Source organism: Dermacentor variabilis, chromosome 9, assembly GCF_050947875.1.
Source record: "Dermacentor variabilis isolate Ectoservices chromosome 9, ASM5094787v1, whole genome shotgun sequence".
NCBI lineage: Eukaryota > Metazoa > Arthropoda > Arachnida > Ixodida > Ixodidae > Dermacentor > Dermacentor variabilis.
In genome coordinates, this window is record NC_134576.1 from 141,950,930 (window position 1) to 141,969,471 (window position 18,542).

Sequence of the window (18,542 nt, forward strand, 5' to 3'; positions counted from 1 at the left end):
TTACGCTTATTTTACGTTCGAAAGCGGGATACTATAATAATCTCTTTGTAGAACAGTGGTTTGAGCTGGCTGGTAGACGCTTAAAGACTGAGAAAACGCGGGGAAGGCGGGGAAGGCGGGAGACTGAAATTCAAGACGATGAGCAAAACGAGAACAATATCTCCCGCTTTTAGCGCTTTTACTTTGTTGTCGGTTTTCTCATGGTCTTAAAGAGAATAATACAAAATAATGAATATGACGCTTAATGCTGACGCTGCAGTGTTTCTATATCTTGCGAGATTCAGAGTTGGACATAGTATATGAATTTATTCCAGCTGGTATTACCTATAGAAAGGAACAAACAGAACAAACGTATTGGAGCATAAAGCACTAAACATTTAACGAGATATACTGCTCACGTGTGTGGAGCGATTCCAAAATGAACTATTCTTACAAAGAAAACGTATGGTCATTTGTACGATAATATAGATTCAAGAAAAATACGTCGGGAACACACACGAGAAGCAAGCAATGATGCGATTCTGTGTTGCACTTTGCGTACGTCGCATGTTGACATTAAGAAAGCGAGAACGAGGTACAGGCTACTAGCTAAGCTATGCCGCACAGTAAGCGAAATAATGAATAAAGGGAAAATCAGACATCCACCCGTTCGTAGCAATTGCTACAAAGGAAACCTTTGTAGCAATTGCTACGAACGGGTGGATGTCTGATTTTCCCTTTATTCAATACTTCTCTCCACCTTGCGGGTTTCCGCAGAACTACTACGTCAAACTCTTGCCTTTGCTTCGTGTTGTCGACAAATTCGACTTCGTCCTGCCATCTGCTAGCCACCTGGTTAGCTCAGATGGTAGATCGGCTGCCCCGGAAAGGCGGTGGTCCCGGGTTCAAGTCCCGGACCAGGACGAATTTTTCTTCAACTATGAGGCTTTTCTTTCGAGGAACCCGTTTGGGTTTCCTTTGTAGCAATTGCTACGAACGGGTGGATGTCTGATTTTCCCTTTATTCATTACTTCTCTCCACCTTGCGGGTTTCCGCAGAACTACTACGTCAAGTAAGCGAAATAGTAATGTCGAACACGGAATCATGTCGCCTCGGCCAATGATTACAGGGGATAACAACTTGGAAGTTCTGGGCGCAAATTGTTAACTCGCGACAGCATTACTCAATGCTCACGCCTCAGATCACTTCAGAAAACGTCTTAAGGCATGCGTGGAATCGTAACCAGCGTCTATAGCATGCCTGGTTCAAGACTGCGCTCGCACATTTCACACTGTAGGCACCGGAGATGTTAATCCGAACAGCCGCAACCATGCATAGCGCCTCTTTCAAAGGACAGATGTCCAGAGCGATTTTAACCAAAGATGACAAACACTGTCCTGTTGCGATGCATAACTCTAAAGCTTCAGCGCCGACAACAGCAGCAACGAGAGAAGACTAGCTCAGGTCAAAATCGCAGTGGGCTGCACTTTTTAAAAGCGTGGCGCATGTTTAATCAGGTCACGCGACGTGTCTGTACACATTTCTTGTCATGTTGTGTCATGCTGGGCCTACTTGCATGACGGCGTTCCTGCGTCATAAGAATGGTGGCAGCACTACATGAGTAGTGCTGTTTGATGCGCAGTATAATGGGAGAGAGGGGGGAGGCGCACAGTCTTGTCAGTAACGGGCGTACATATATTCACAGAAGTGACTCTGTACAACATATTATACACAAAGCGCTAAGTCTGAATTTACAGCTAGTGCCTAAAAACACAATTCGGATTACATGCATATGCGTCTGTTATGCAACTGTTTTTTTCTCAGAAGTAATAATAATATTAAAAAGATCAAATGGTTGGCGAATAATCACAGGGATAGTACGCGGTGCGTTGGGAGAACAAACATCAACAGTTCCACCATGCAAGCATGCTGTTGAACCAGTCCTCATAAGCACAAGCTCATTGTCCAAGATGCGGTACAATGCTGCAATGGGGCGCGCCGTAGCCTTTCTGCAACTTCACTAGGCAAAGTGTCACTTTGCATCGCACGGTACGTGACGTAGGAATGGCCTTGTAAAGAGGTGACAGGGTGACCCTTGGTCACCATGCCACCGGGTAGATCTACGTCGGTTGCTGCTCCTCGTCTGGCCTGCACAGAGTGACATTGCCACGATATTGCACTGAATACACGGCTAGGTAACGAGGAAGCTCACAATGAAACTCAAATGAACCAGATGATACCGCATCTTACGAGTCTGATTAACTCCTATTTGCCGTAGGCCGCCAAAATTCCAAATTTTATCGCATAACAGAGCACGTCATAATTACGCTATGTCACTGCGCGGAAACGCAGACATCGATAACCTGTTAACAATGACAATGATTTCCGATGAAAACTAATTATACCAACTTCCAAGCAAAATGCGAAGCATTGAAGCCTCCATGGACTTGGTATATTGAACTGCCCTGTGCAAACCTCGCACGTCTCTAGGCGTCCATGGTGCAGTCGACGCTGCGGGCGCAATGTTTTACGCCGTGGTCGATGACTTGGGAAGTAGTGAATTCAAGTTAGTCGGGATACCATAGCAGATCATCATCTTCATGTCCTCTGCAGGACGAATGCCTCTCTCCCAGCGATAATAAGGACATCGAATTGCTCCTGTCCTGCGCGAGCGGCGGCCATCTTATGCCTGAAAATTTCCTAGTTTCATGACATAGGCCGATAACGGGTAGCTTTTTTAGTTCTTATCACAGAAAGTTGGGACAAAACGAAACAGACGTCGATACACATACAAGCGCTTTTGTATGTCTCGACTGTTTAATGTCCATTTTGTTCCAAGTTTCTACGCTAGAACTAGAAAGATGTCGTACTAACAGGGCTGAAACTCAACTCTTGCGACAAGAGATATCAATCACTGTGCATTCGAAATCTGTGTAGGACGGAGCGCTGGCTTCCAAGCCCAGAGGAGCCGGGGACAGATTCCAGCTACTTCAAGATTTTCAAAATGTTTCGCATTCACATTTCCCACACCTGTCGCGTAATCACAGTCACGCGCAAAGTTACCCGACTCTCGGCCCCAAAGTTCCATCGCGCTAAATGCATGTGTCTACTCGAACCTAAATATGGGGCGCACCATCACTAATGGCGGAAGGAGAGGATGGTGCCTGCGAGGAACACGCAGGCCCACGTGATGGAGACGAAGAGGCCCAGCAGCACGTGCGTGTGGGAGAGGCCCCAGCCCTTGGACATGACGCTGCGGAAGGCGTCCGCCGGCAAGGTCAGCGGCAGCACGTAGCTCGCGATGCGCACCACCGTCGGAATGCCCTCCAGGGGCCACAGGATGCCTGCGCCACCACGACGAGCACGGCGAAGCAAGGTCATGGGACAGGACGAAAGCGCCCCCAGTGGAATGTTAGCACAGTACTTCCTGGCACATTGCGGGGACAGCAATGTTACTTGCAACACAGACCGCAGTGCTAAATTAACTCTTGCTACCCGCCGCAGTGGTTCACTGGCTATGGCGTTCTGCTGATGGGAACGAGGTCGCGGGTTTGACTCCCGGGCGCGGCGGCCGCATTTCTGTGCGCGTGAAACGAAAGAATGCTCGTGTACCGTGCTTTGGGCGCACGTTAAAAAACGCGCTAGCTGGTCAAATTTATTCCTGGAGCCCCCCACGATACGGCGTGCCTCATAACCCGGCCACTGCGCTCAGTTTCGGGGCGTTAAACCCCACTATTTCGTTATTCATGTTTCATTGGCGGTATTGAGACGTAGTAATAACGAAGTAATATCTGTTTTGCAGTGATGGCACCAGTTTGGAGATATGATATTTGTCCCAAAAATGTGCTGATGTAAGATATATCGGCGTTCGATTCCCCAACGGCCTACGTCGCGCGGTGTGGTACATAACTATTTTACTTGTAAATTTAGTCTGGATCATGCAATATTAGCTCCTCCTTTATTGTTTTGTATGACCGCATACCTGTTACAATTCTTGCCTTGAAAACAACCAGCAGTCCAGCCTGTAAGCGCCCTGTGTACGATACGCGAGCTCGAATGCGGCGTAATAGACGAAACAGAGTGCGACGTCCATTTGGCGGAAAAGTTCTCGATGACCGCGTTGAGGAATTAAGGGGCAAATAATCGCATAAGCTGCTTTAGGCCAGTGGCTCTTGCTGCTATGGACACGCACCGCTGACCATCATGGCCGGGTAGTTGGCACCGACCGCGACCATCGTGGCCGCGTCGGGATCATCGAACAAGGACGAGATAAGGAGTCCTGCGCAGACACAACGCAGCCGCCGTTACTCGAAGGGCTGCAATTTCACATGAAAAACGAGCTCATTATGAGAACCGTATCAGTATGCACGAGCAAAGCTTGACATTGTGACCTCGAAAACACGCCATGCTCTGGTGTTCCGCATTGCTTGGATCATTCGTAACGTTACGCGTAGTTATATGACATGCACTGTAGATACTGCAATTTGACACGAAAGGACCACTTAAGTAAAACCTGAAACGCTACTTCGGCCGCCACAGCTCTGTGAGACCAGAATGTCTGTAATGGAGCAACTGATGGAGCAGGTCGACCGTATATCACACGCCAGCGATGCAGGCATTGACAGCCACTGCCGATGGTGTACGTATGGCGCCTCCACGTATTTGTCACACAACGACGTGAACGTGCTGTAGAATTTATCTTATTAACTTTTAGAAAAGTTAACAAAACATTATTCGCTGTAATTGGTCAGCTTTTCAACACGCACTGTCCATTTCTTTTCATATGCACAATCAATTTCGTCACCTGTCGTCATCCATCTTGGACGGGCTTTGAATTTATCCTTCCGATGGACTTTTCCGGTATTCGTCCACACTTTTGCGCAAATTCAAACGTGCTTTTGGCGACAAAACACTGCATCCGTATGCACAATGCGAGCGCACGCGCACGCACGCGCACGCACGCACGCACGCACGCACGCGCACACACACACACACACACAAACACACACACACACACACACACACACACACACACACACACACACACACACACACACACACACACACACACACACACACACACACACACACACACACACACACACACACACACACACACACACACACACACACACACACACACACACACACACACACACACACACACACACGCACACACACACACACACACACACACACACACACACGCACACACACACAAACAAGCAAGCAAACAAAATATAGGAACCAGGCACACCACCAAAACCAAGACGCAAATCACTGCACCGCTACCCTTCCTCCATGGTAATCGCAAATGCAACCTCCGATCACATTGGCACTTACCGGCTCACTGACTGGCATATAACAAGTTCAAACCTTCACAACTGTGGTACAGGGACTTCATATATGACAAGCGTTTCAATGGCGGCGTATGGCCAATGTTTCAGAACAGCCAAGGTACCTTGCGCCATCCTATATATGCGCCTCTTGAATCATTCAGATGGCGCTACGACTGCCTCATTTATCACACCAGTGTCACTATGAGCAGCCATTTGGGCTGTAAGAAATGATGCGACGTGATGACGCTCCTTACGAGTCGCGTCCATTACACGCCTGCATTGCAACGCCCTAAAGAGCACATGCACCGGAATTTTCGTACTTCCGTGTTCGAGCACAACCGTGCCCAGTCATGTACAAGTTGCTGAGCCGTTGAGCATTTGCGGATCTCGAATTCTCCTACCTCGCGATCAGAGTTAGGAACTGCCATTGTGAATGGGAATCGTGTCATCGCAATTTTGCTTCCTCTACTCGCTAGGCTGTCTGTTTTGGCGCTGCTGTCACTGGAAAACCTGGGGGAAAAAAAACGCCAACGAGAAGGGGTGGCCGCGCTCACCAAACATCATGCCGCAGGTTCCCTGCAGCAGCGTGAGAATGATTACGGCGTAGATGGGTCCGCGCGAGGGCAACTCGAAGATGACGAACGCCACGAAGAGCAGGAGCAGGTCTTGCACCACGATGATGAAGATCTGCGAGCTGACGTGGGCCAGCACCACTTCGAACGAGCGGACACCTGCAACACAGCGCGTGCACGCCCGGAGCTTACGCACAGCGCGCCTTCGATCGCCCGTACGCATCTGCGGTGCCGAAACAGAGACAGCTAAGCAGTCGCTACCTGTCCATGCATTGGGTGCAGGTTTAAACTCCACGTGGTCATAATTAATCCGGAGTCTCCCACTATACGGCGTGCCTCATAATCATATCGTGGTTCTGGCACAATAAAAGCCCAACATTTAATTTGCAATTTTAAAATATGTGGGGTGTCCCAGTTAACGTTAGCCAGGCTGTTCAACAAAAAAGAAAAAGAAAACGAAAAGAAAAGAACATGATAGATCATACGATCTTAATACCTACTGTGTTCGATCATTAGACTTCTGACGACCGAATACTTTAGGTCTGATAATAGTATCTTGCACTTTGACACTTTTTTTCGTTGGACAGCTTGGCTAGCGTTAGCTGGAAAACACGGCATACCTATAGTGCGGCGCGATTCCATTGCGAAAGCAATCCTCCTTTTTCCATTCAGCTAAAGAAAATTGGTGGGCGATATGTTAAGATAAACTACTTCGGCAAATTTCCCAAGACAGTTAAGACACTGTAGCTACAGCAGTAAATTTGTCAATCTCATCTGTATGGAGGCTCTCGCTATCAGCGGTAGAGCGGCGTCACAGATCTTACCGGCGACGATGCACCTCTCCAGAAGCCCATCGGATTTCTCTTCTAGCAGGGTGTTCAGGCACGCGGTACTCGCCATGAAGTACGTGATCCTACGGAGACGAAGAGCGTTGGTAATACATCGTTAGGGTTGTTATTTAGCTGTTCTTCCGTGTGCTCAATAGACAACAACCTCGCGCTGATTACATTAAGTCAGCAAAAGAAACGTGCACGCTCTACGGCAGGATTTACAAAGAACAGAGCAAACAATAGATGCACGAAAGCACTGCTCCAGCCGCAGCGTTATAGAGTGCTGGAGTGGAGCTGGTTCAAGACAACTTGACATTGTTCTTTCTTAAGGTTTACTTCACACTACGATTAAATTATATAACATTAACGTCTCCCTTCAAGTCAATAAAACAAAACAAGACAGGCAGATGTCTGGTCCAGCACACTTTGGGGTGGAATGAGTTTTGCTTTGTAGTAAAAATAAAGGAAGAAAAAGAAACCCTAATTTCTTCCTATACAACAGTTTACAGTCCGACTATTATATATTGCAATACGCGGGACCATAATTTGGATTGTTTACTTTAGAGAATGCTTTCATTTTTGCGTGGTGTTGTATCAGGCGTGACGCTTGCCTTTCCATGAGGATGATTGTGCTTTGTCTCGACAATCTTTATTCTTTCTCGTGTACTTGCACTTGTACGTGAGAAATATTTTTTCGAGACACAGTATGTTCGTCCTCTTAGTATAGCAGACAGTCAACGTTCACGGAAAGTGATATCTCCGAAAGAGATCGGCCTAGAATACGTTCCCTGTGATATACTAGCTGTTACACGCATGCCGTAGCTCTCCGCGGCGTCCCCTTGTAGCCTGTGATGGGCGGGTATTGCAAATGTGTACCGTCGAGACACAACTATATGCGTGCAACGTGATTGAACTGCTTGCTTTGGTGTTCGATGAGTTATCTTCAATTCACATGCTTGCGAGCCAGCCAAAAACTAAGAGGTGAAGGTACCCACGTGAGGATCATGCCGGGGGCCACGAATTCGCTGAAGGTTGCGGTCTTGCTGCCAACGACGGGGTCTTCGAACTATAAGAGTCAGGAAGAACGTGTACATAGGGATCAATGATTAGTGTATTGGAATATATAGCGTACAGGTCGGCCAGAGGCCACCATGCTTGCCGACAGGTCATGTGATACGCTCACCACAAGGACGTCACTGGCGGCCAGCTTATTGGGCAGAAAGGCAGGCAGCGTGGCGTCCAGGGAGAACTTAAGGTACGAGTATACGGTCAGGAAGACTTGCTGATCTGGAATGCGCGCGGCGCGGAGCGTATGACTAGTGGCGTGTTAGCCGAGTAACGTCACAGCGAAGGCTATAAAGTCGTATTGAATAACAAATTACTTCGTAAGCGGTTGCTTTCACTATAAAGTATTCCTTATGCATGAAAAATGCAACAACAAGGATGTAAGCTTTATCGCGTGGGCGCTACGTTCACGTAATTACAGTGAATCTTTTTGTTAATCATGGCGTTGTTTAGTGTACTTGTTAGCGGAAATTGCGTAAGTCCGAGTGCCAAAGCACCTGCGCAAGCATATATTACGCAATCATATAAAGAATGACTTTTGTCATTAGATTTACTGATGCTTTAGTTTTGAAGGCCCTGTATATACAGTAACGAAGAATTGAACAAACGAGTTACAGCAGAGCGGAGACGCGCGTGTAGCGCAGCGGAAGACGTGCTGCAGCCGCGGCGGTGGCGACATCTGTGTGATGCTGCAGAGTTCAATCGCCGTGGGTCGGGAATTGTCGCATGACTGTTCCATTTGAAAAATAAGATATCCTCGCAGTGATGCTGCCGACAGGTTTGCGCTTCGTGCTAGCAATAAACTAAGATATAGCCGGTCATTGCTATGAATGAATGAATCGTATTATTTTAGGGATGAATGGCTTGTGACATAATCGGGGATGAGGCGGGGGCCCAAAGGAAGGGGGAGGGGACAGGCGTGCACTACACCAGGGACCCAGTAGCGAGTTTCTTCATAGATGCGGTGAAGCATCTAAGTCTAACGAGCGTGCCTCCAACGCAACTCTCGTGGCTTCTCAGCTTCATGGAGTGATCCAGCCCTTACATTCGGGTCGATGGACGCGCAGTAATGCGCTACTTTTGTAGGCCGAGAAGTTCTACAGAAAACGGTGACGGCGGCATGGTGAGGTTCTTTGCTCGAGAAGCATAGCGTCACAAGATATCGCCACGAACGCTGCTGCTCGCGCCTATGCGTTCCGGTGTTCCGTCACATGTCTATACGTCTACGCTTTCCCAAGGACCCTCGAGGGGGAGTCTTACTGGACATGTCCAAGTGTACGTGCACCGAGGCGAAGTCGACGAGGCCCTCGGAGAGCTTGGTGGTGGGCGAGTAGCGAGCCTGTATGCTCTTCGTGATGTTGAATTTCATGTGGACGACGCCGTATGTCTCGCCGTTTCTCACCGAGTCGAGGGCGGCGTCCAACCTGTCGAATTTCACCTGCGGCCGCCGGCGTCGGCGATACGCGAGAGGAATTGCACGTTTGAACAACGGGAGAAATGTGGTGATTGCCTCTGGAGATCGCGGCTCGCATGCAGCGACAGCGGCTTGTGGAGTGCCCAGTTCGAACTGTGTTTGAAACGTTCTACAGTATGTCTCCCTCGAGTTCTGTGCAATACCCTGCAAATTATTCGCAAATCTCATGCAATGTACTGCGTGCCTTCCGTGGAGTTACCATTTAAATGCATGCACGCAAGACAGTGCTGCAATAATTTTTCAAAGTGCGCGATACTATAACCGTAGAGCCCTGCCTTTTACACTTGCTGAGCTTGCTTGACATGATCTTGGATTGTAGCGCGAAGTGAACACGGACACAGAAAGGAGCAGACAGGACGAGCGCTAACTCGCAACTAAATTTTTATTAAAACGAAGAACATATATATATATATATATATATATATATATATATAGGTGATTGCAAAAACCGCAGCATAAGAACATGACAAGGTAAAAAACATCAGTTAAACATATAAGGAGGTATGGAAGTCAAAGAAGGAAACAAAAAAAAAAGATTACTTCAGATTAGTACACGTATTGTGAAGGTACTGAAATTCGCAATCTAACAGAGACAAAGATGCATGGCTAACGCAAGTGTCTTCCTAATTTTTTGGTGTGGAATGCCTCGATAATTTCCCGTGTGGTTTGGCATTCGTGTCTGGAAAGAATTTTTGTGTCTTCAAAGAAAGGTTTACAACCACAAGTGAAACAATGTGACGCTAAATGTGATGCATTAGGGTTGTTTAGTGAATGTCCTTGTTCTTTTAGTCTAATGTTAATGCATCTGCCGCTCTGTCCAATCTAAGTTTTCCCGCACTTGAGTGAAATCTGATAAACTATACCGGTGTTACAAGACACTAAAGGGGACACATGTTGAACGCCCCAGTCATCTTTTCCTTTTTTGCCACCCTGTTGAAGTTTCCTATTTGTCATAGGGCACATGTTAGACAACTTGCGAGGGCCCGAGAAAACTGTATTGACATCATACCTATTGGCCACGTTCCGTAAACCATGGGATAATCTATGTACATAGGATACCACAGCAAACTTTGTTTCTTTTTTCTGTTTTCCTTCTTTCTTACTGGAGCTTTTTACCTATTTTAAAAGTTTTTCGCAGGTTAGTGATAATAAATGCGCGGGATAAGTAACGTTTCCAAGCCTTTCTATTTGTTGTGAAAAACTTTGTTGCATATTGTGCGGGCAAGACTTAGTAATGGCAGACCTAAGAGTTGTATGAGCTACCGCCTGTTTAACAAGTTTAGAATGACAAGAAGAAAATTCAAGCAGTGGCTTCTTAGCCCTAGCCGAATAATACCAACACACATGCTCATCCTGGAACGTTAAGCACAGATCTAAAAACTGTAATTTGTTGCCCTGGATAAGGTCAAGCGTGAAACCTAGGCCCCCAGCACATTCCCTAAAAACATTTAAAATATCCGTAGCTTTCTTAGTGTAGTTATCGCGAGAACAAAACACCAGGTAGTCATCTACGTATCTAAAACGCATGCACCGCCAATTCCTTAAGATTGTTTTGTAGTTTTCTGTAGCTTGCTTGAGTTTGCCTTGCGGGCGCTTGCCTCGCCTCGTCCTCCGCACTTATTCAGCCTTGACGGGCCCTGTGCCTGGTTACTTTACTCGCAGTGATCATCCTCACACTCCAAAATACTGATTCTCCGCGCCTGTGGAAAGCAGCTATGCGCAGTGCGCCTTCCCTCATTTAACTTCCGTGACGTTATACTTCGCGCGACAGTCACCTGTTCTGACGCCTAGGGCTGCCAACTGCCCCGGATATTGCGGAACTCTCCCAGGATTTACCGAAAATTCCAGAGGTCCAGCGGGATGCTCAGCCGTTATCTTCTGCATTGAGGTCCGGTTTGGCGCGAAGCTTGGCATCCACTCAAAGCACGCGCGCATGTGTTTCACACGCGCCTTGAGCGGTGTGCGTCTTGCAAATGCGCAAGCGTGAACGGAAATGCTTATAATTTGTTCTTCCTCACCTTCGACAACAGTTCAAGGAGGAGGGTACTCTTCACAATGAAATATTTGCGTTATAAATGTATGCATAGCGCATTACGGTAAAGAAATTGAAGTTCGCTAATAATGCCTTGCGTGGTCACATTTTAAATGTGATGACGTAACGTTTGCAACAGATAGCCATGTATTGTATACGAGAAAAAGCCATGAACCTTTGCCGACGTTGGTCAGGGCGAAATAAAGAGTGCCCGAAGCAACGAAATAAATGTAGGTATAATGTGCGCAATTCCGCTAGCATAAACGCGTCGTGACCTTAAATTATGGGGTTTTACGTGCCAAAACCACTTTCTGATTATGAGGCACGCCGCAATGGAGTAGTCCGGAAATTTAGACCACCTGGGGTTCTTTAACGTGCACCTAAATCTAAGTACACGGGTGTTTTCGCCCCCATCGAAATGCGGCCACCGGGGCCGGGATTCGATCCCGCGACCTCGTGCTCAGCAGCCTAACACCATAGCCACTGAGCAACCACGGCGGGTAACGCGTCGTGTACTCTTTCGCGTAAACAAATATTAGGTTTACATGGCCACGTAGTATAGAAGGAGGTTAGAGTGGAGGAATTAGAGGGCACTAAATGGGATATAATAGGGCTCAGTGAAGTTAGGAGGCCGAAAGAAGCATATACAGTGCTAAATAGCGGGCACGTCCTGTGCTACCGGGGCTTAGCGGATAGAAGAGAACTAGGAGTCGGATTCCTGATTAATAAGAATATAGCTGGTAACATACAGGAATTCTATAGCATTAACGAGAGGGTGGCAGGTCTTGTTGTGGAACTTAATAAGAGGTACAAAATGAAGATTGTACAGGTCTACGCCCCTACATCCAGTCATGATGACCAGGAAGTCGAAAGCTTCTATGAAGACGTGGAATCGGCGGTGGGGAGAGTGAAAACTAAATACACTATACTAATGAGCGACTTTAATGCCAAGGTAGGCAAGAAGCAGGCTGGAGACAAGGCAGTGGGGGAATATGGCATAGGCACTAGGAATAGCAGGGGAGAGTTATTAGTAGAGTTTGCGGAACAGAATAATATGAGGATAATGAATACCTTCTTCCGCAAGCGGGATAGCCGAAAGTGGACGTGGAGGAGCCCGAACGGCGAGACTAGAAATGAAATAGACTTCATACTCTGCGCTAACCCTGGCATCATACAAGATGTGGACGTGCTCGGCAAGGTGCGCTGCAGTGACCACAGGATGGTAAGAACTCGAATTAGCCTAGACCTGAGGAGGGAACGGAAGAAACTGGTACATAAGAAGCCGATCAATGAGTTAGCGGTAAGATGGAAAATAGAGGAATTCCAGATCAAGCTACAGAACAGGTATTCAGCTTTAACTCAGGAAGAGGACCTTAGTGTTGAAGCAATGAACGACAATCTTGTGGGCATCATTAAGGAGTGTGCAATGGAAGTCGGTGGTAACTCCGTTAGGCAGGATACCAGCAAACTATCGCAGGAGACGAAAGATCTGATCAAGAAACGCCAATGTATGAAAGCATCTAACCCTACAGCTAGAATAGAACTGGCAGAACTTTCGAAGTTAATCAACAAGCGTAAGACAGCTGACATAAGGAAGTATAATATGGATAGAATTGAACATGCTTTCAGGAGCGGAGGAAGCCTAAAAACAGTGAAGAAGAAACTAGGAATTGGCAAGAATCAGATGTATGCGTTAAGAGACAAAGCCGGCAATATCATTACTAATATGGATGAGATAGTTCAAGTGGCTGAGGAGTTCTATAGAGATTTATACAGTACCAGTGGCACGCCCGACGATAACGGAAGAGAAAATAGTCTAGAGGAATTCGAAATCCCGAAGGTAACGCCGGAAGAAGTAAAGAAAGTCTTAGGAGATATGCAAAGGGGGAAGGCAGCTGGGGAGGATCAGGTAACAGCAGATTTGTTGAAGGATGGTGGAAAGATTGTTCTAGAGAAACTGGCCACCCTGTATACGCAATGCCTCATGACCTCGAGCGTACCGGAATCTTGGAAGAACGCTAACATAATCCTAATCCATAAGAAAGGGGACGCCAAAGACTTGAAGAATTATAGACCGATCAGCTTACTGTCCGTTGCCTACAAAGTATTTACTAAGGTAATTGCAAATAGAATCAGGAACACCTTAGACTTCTGTCAACCAAAGGACCAGGCAGGATTCCGTAAAGGCTACTCAACAATAGACCATATTCACACTATCAATCAAGTGATAGAGAAATGTGCAGAATATAAGCAACCGTTGTATATAGCTTTCATTGATTACGAGAAAGCGTTTGATTCAGTCGAAACCTCAGCAGTCATGGAGGCATTACGGAATCAGGGTGAAGATGAGCCATATGTAAAAATACTGGAAGATATCTATAGCGGCTCCACAGCCACCGTAGTCCTCCATAAAGCAAGCAACAAAATCCCAATAAAGAAAGGCGTCAGGCAGGGAAATACGATATCTCCAATGCTATTCACAGCGTGTTTACAGGAGGTATTCAGAGACCTGGATTGGGAAGAATTGGGGATAAAAGTTAATGGAGAATACCTTAGTAACTTGCGATTCGCTGATGATATTGCCTTGCTTAGTAACTCAGGGGACCAATTGCAATGCATGCTCACTGACCTGGAGAGGCAAAGCAGAAGAGTGGGTCTAAAAATTAATATGCAGAAAACTAAAGTAATGCTTAACAGTCTCGGGAGAGAACAGCAATTTACAATAGGCAGCGAGGCACTGGAAGTCGTAAGGGAATACATCTACTTAGGGCAGGTAGTGACGGCGGATCCGGATCATGAGACGGAAATAATCAGAAGAATAAGAATGGGCTGGAGTGCGTTTGGCAGGCATTCCCAAATCATGAACAGCAGGTTGCCGTTATCGCTCAAGAGAAAAGTATATAATAGCTGTGTCTTACCAGTACTCACCTACGGGGCAGAAACCTGGAGGCTTACGAAAAGGGTTCTACTCAAATTGAGGACGACACAACGAGCTATGGAAAGAAGAATGATAGGTGTAACGTTAAGGGATAAGAAAAGAGCACATTGGGTGAGGGAACAAACGCGAGTTAATGACATCTTAGTTGAAATCAAGAAAAAGAAATGGGCATGGGCAGGACATGTAATGAGGAGGAAAGATAACCGATGGTCATTAAGGGTTACGGACTGGATCCCAAGGGAAGGGAAGCGTAGCAGGGGGCGGCAGAAAGTCAGGTGGGCGGCAGAAAGTCAGGTGGGCGGATGAGATTAAGAAGTTTGCAGGGACGGCATGGCCACAATTAGTACATGACCGGGGTTGTCGGAGAAGTATGGGAGAGGCCTTTGCCCTGCAGTGGGCGTAACCAGGCTGATGATGATGATGATGATGATGTAGTATAGAAAATTCTTTGCAAATGCTTGTTTCTGCCAGATAGGTGTTTAATGCATTACTAATCTCTAGAGCTATCTTCGGATGATAAGGAGGCGCATAGTCACAGTCGTCGCACGTTATCGATGCTAAACTCCGTGTGTGCTGCTATCACTTCAAAACAATTTGAGCTTGAGCTTTGTAAATATTTATTTATTTATTTATTTATTTATTGAATATTTCTGTCTTTTGCTTACATCATACAAAAGTTTTGTACACCCAGCAACCCGGTCCAACCTCCGGTCTGTTATTTCCCTGTGATGGCAACGATTATATACATGGCATTGTGACGCGAAACCGGGCTTCTGCGTTGAGTAACGCTGGTTAAAACCCCGCACAATATTTTTTTTCTTATTGTGCGGTTGAGGCTAAACCCAGTCGCACACCGGCAATGTGAAGAAAAGCCGCGGAGTGACTCTACACATGATTCTTATTAAAACTGACAGCCGAGAGTTATGCACCTGAGGTAGGATCCTGCTGTCGATGTGCGCCAGGAAGTCGACGCTGAAGGCCCTCGCGTTGGGCGTGGTCGGGGCAGGCTCCTCGTTGACGACCGCGATGTGCAGGTCGAACGGCGTGTTGCCCACGATCGAGCAAAAGATGCTCACCTCGATCGACGGCAGTAGGAAGCTGTACAGCAGCAACGCCACGCTGCGCCGAAGCTTGACAACGTTCTTGTAGAAGATGGCGCCGATACGCGCCCGCGACCTGTTGAAGTCCTTGCGCTCGTAACCCCTGGAACTGCGCGCGCGCGTCACTGACGCCATGAACGAGAGCGAGGTGGGGCCTTCGTCGCCCGCACCGTACGCGTCGATCGCCGCGTTCCTCGCCTGGTCGGTTTCGGTGGAGGTTGCCAGAATGAGGAACACCTGCGGCGTCCAAGGAGCAAGAGGCGGCTTATGTCCCTTTCGAGAAGACTAGTGAGAGCGCTGTCTGGGCGCCGCGTGATGGTCCTGTGAAACGATGACGAAGCATTTGACAAAGTAGTGTTATTATTACGCACAGAGTTTCCTGCAAGGAATTACTTTAGGGAACCCTGAGCAGAAGAATAAGGATATCCGAGAGGCTTCGCTTATACAGGGTGCCCCAGCTATCATGCACCAAGATTTCAAGATATACATATGCCACTAACTGGACTGCACCAAGGTAATGTTTGCCTTCGCTTGGAGATACTGAGATTATTTTTTTTTGCATTCCACCTAGTTACGTTAGCCTTAATTAGGCAACTTCTCAAATAGCATAATTAGATAAAAGTGTCAATGCGGAAATCGTAGAGCAACGTGAAAATCTCCCGACACAGCTTTCTGTTGGTCGATAGGTGCTGCATAAAAGTGTTTTTCCGAGGGTGAAAGAGTCCCGCGAATACACACAAGGTGCCTCGAGCGGCAATTTTGCATGTACTGGGGTTAAGGTGGAATGAGGTAGAGTTGTGAAGGACATGTGACAATATATGACAATGTATGTATCATGGACGTAACCAATTAATCAGAGAAGTCATTATGCTTTCGCATTCAAATCACTTAAAGATAGATGTGGGATTAGTGGAAAGTCGTGCCTCTTTCCGGTAACCCCTCATCTGTCTTCGCTCACTTCGGTACTCTTCGCTGCGTTCCCGTCATGAACTTGTCTGGCTGTACAGCATTTCACACACTTAACGCAACTGAAGATGCAAAAGCTTCGTATTTTCTCGTGTAACCATACAGAACCATGTATTCCACCTATTGAGTCGGGCAAATTCCGGGCTCATCTTCTATAAAACCCGCGTTTCGTTCCAGCAGCCTGCAGTTAGTGCTCATGCTTGTGACGCACTTGCCTCAAGGCGGTATGAGCCACGCCCTGCGTGTTCGCGTTAAGTGTGTAGAAAGCTGTACAAAGGCCACGTAAACTTCGATGCACCTGGAATTTATTTCGCTTCTTTCGCAATTAGGGCAGTTTGCTTGTACGCCCGCTTTTACGATCACCGAATAATTAGGCAAATGTCGACGACACCCGCGGAGTTCTTGCAAAGCGGGAGACTTGCGCATGGGTGTATACCATTGCGAAGGCTCTGTACAAATTTCACCGCACCTCCTCTAAGTTGTCGGTGTTGTGTCGTTGCATGAGCACGCCGGGGGGGTCTTCCGCCAGGATGACGCCGTGTCGGAGGAAGGCCACCATGGACGCCAGCCGGGCCTCGTCGATGTAGTGCGTCGTGATGATGATGGACATGCGCTCCTTCTCGGCCAGCGTCACCATGTGTCCCCAGATGCTCATCCGCAGCACCGGGTCGATGCCCACGGTCGGCTCGTCCAGGATCAGCAGCGGCGGTTTGTGGAGCAGCGACACGGCCAGGGATACGCGCCGCTTCTGGCCGCCGCTCAGGTACGACACCAGCCGCTTGGGGTCCGGCAGCTCCAGGAAGGAGACGAGGGACTCCGTGCGTTCGTGGGTGGCCTCCGGCGACAGGTCGTAGATGCGCGCGAAGAAGTGCATCGTCTCCTCGATGGAGAAGGCGTCGAAGAGGGCCGCCTCCTGCGGCATATAGCCCACGTTGGCGCCGGGTATCTTGGAGCCCGCGGTGCCCGGCTCGTAGCCGAACACGCGTATGTTTCCCTCCTGGAAGTGCTTGCGGCCCATGATGCATCGCAGCAGGGTGGTCTTGCCGCAGCCCGAAGAGCCGAGCAGAGCGTAGATGGCGCCTCGCTGCACGGTCATGTCGACGCCGCGGAATATGTCGACCCGGTTGGTGCCGCTGCCGTACCACAGTTCGAGGCCCCTGATTTGCACGGCCGGGGTCTTGCCCCCGGAGCACTTGGCGGGTCGTGCGGCATCGGCGGCGGCGGCTACGGGAGCTTCGCCGCATTCGTGACCCTCAGCGGTTGCGTGAGTGTCGCTTTGCATGACTGACGAAGCAGCATGCGCCGCCGATGTCTCGCCAGCCGGTGGCGTCGCGCCCTCCGTGTGCGCATCATGGTCGACTAGGGGGCGGTCACCCATTGGCAACGAGTGATCTTGTTGATTGGACGAAACCAGTGATCTTCACAGCCGCAGCAGCAGCATCGCCGCACCGCAACGCCTCGAGAAATGCAATCGGTGTCCGCAACCCTGAGACAGCTAGTGACGAGACGGGCAGGCGCAGGTCGAGACCGCAGTGCCGCGTCCGTGATTCTCGTTCGAGCTGGACGTTCTTCTTAATTCGACGGCACGCTAGAACGCGCCACGCGCGGATGCACGAGCGCCCTCTTCTTCGTTGTCAAGTGAAGCCAACGCGCGCAGGATGCGTGCGAATTAGAGGTGGCCCATTTGCTGGCCTGTGGGGATATTCACACTCTGCCACGTTCAGAGAAAAAGCGCAACTATGAAGTTATATTGCTAAAATTGGGGAGAGCTTACATATGTTGCAGGAACTTGCAGCTGGAAAATTGCATTTCTGTGAGTTCCCAGTCGTGCTGATGTCTTTGGAAATGAAGTAGTTGAACAAATTTGCGAGACCTGCATGCAGGCATGGAGAAAATACTGTATAGGTTGGTGAGCGAAACGCTTTCGTCTCCTATTGAAAGCTGCCATCCGCTACAATGCCAGGACCATATTGTGATCTTCTTGATTGGACGACGTCACCGGGTGGAAAAATATCGGCGGCGCATGCTGTTTCGTCAATGATCGCTGGGTACATGACAAGAGATATTAGAAAACACTGCTTGAATTCGTGCACAACACAATCCTTACAGCACACATATAATACACACGAAACATTAGGCCCTCATCGCAAAAAAAAAAAAAAAAAGAAACCCAGACTTGCGCTTTTCACCGTTGTCGCTGGAGCATATCATGAGATCATCAGCCATATAGTTCGGTGAAGACGACTG

The 18,542-nt window shown here is 48.2% G+C and overlaps 1 protein-coding gene across 1 annotated transcript; it reads right to left on the reverse strand.

Moving 5' to 3' along the window:
- Positions 1 to 1,463: 1,463 nt before the first annotated feature.
- LOC142558576 (ABC transporter G family member 23-like) lies at positions 1,464 to 18,053 on the reverse strand. Its single transcript, XM_075670709.1, has 8 exons — positions 16,765 to 18,053; positions 15,159 to 15,602; positions 9,046 to 9,223; positions 7,904 to 8,007; positions 7,716 to 7,786; positions 6,715 to 6,803; positions 5,873 to 6,049; positions 1,464 to 2,127 (listed from the first exon to the last, which is right to left on the reverse strand). The coding sequence occupies exons 1-8, from the start codon at positions 17,671 to 17,673 to the stop codon at positions 2,012 to 2,014; spliced, it is 2,088 nt and encodes a 695-aa protein (XP_075526824.1). The 5' UTR covers positions 17,674 to 18,053; the 3' UTR covers positions 1,464 to 2,011.
- Between the last annotated feature and the right edge of the window lie 489 nt (positions 18,054 to 18,542).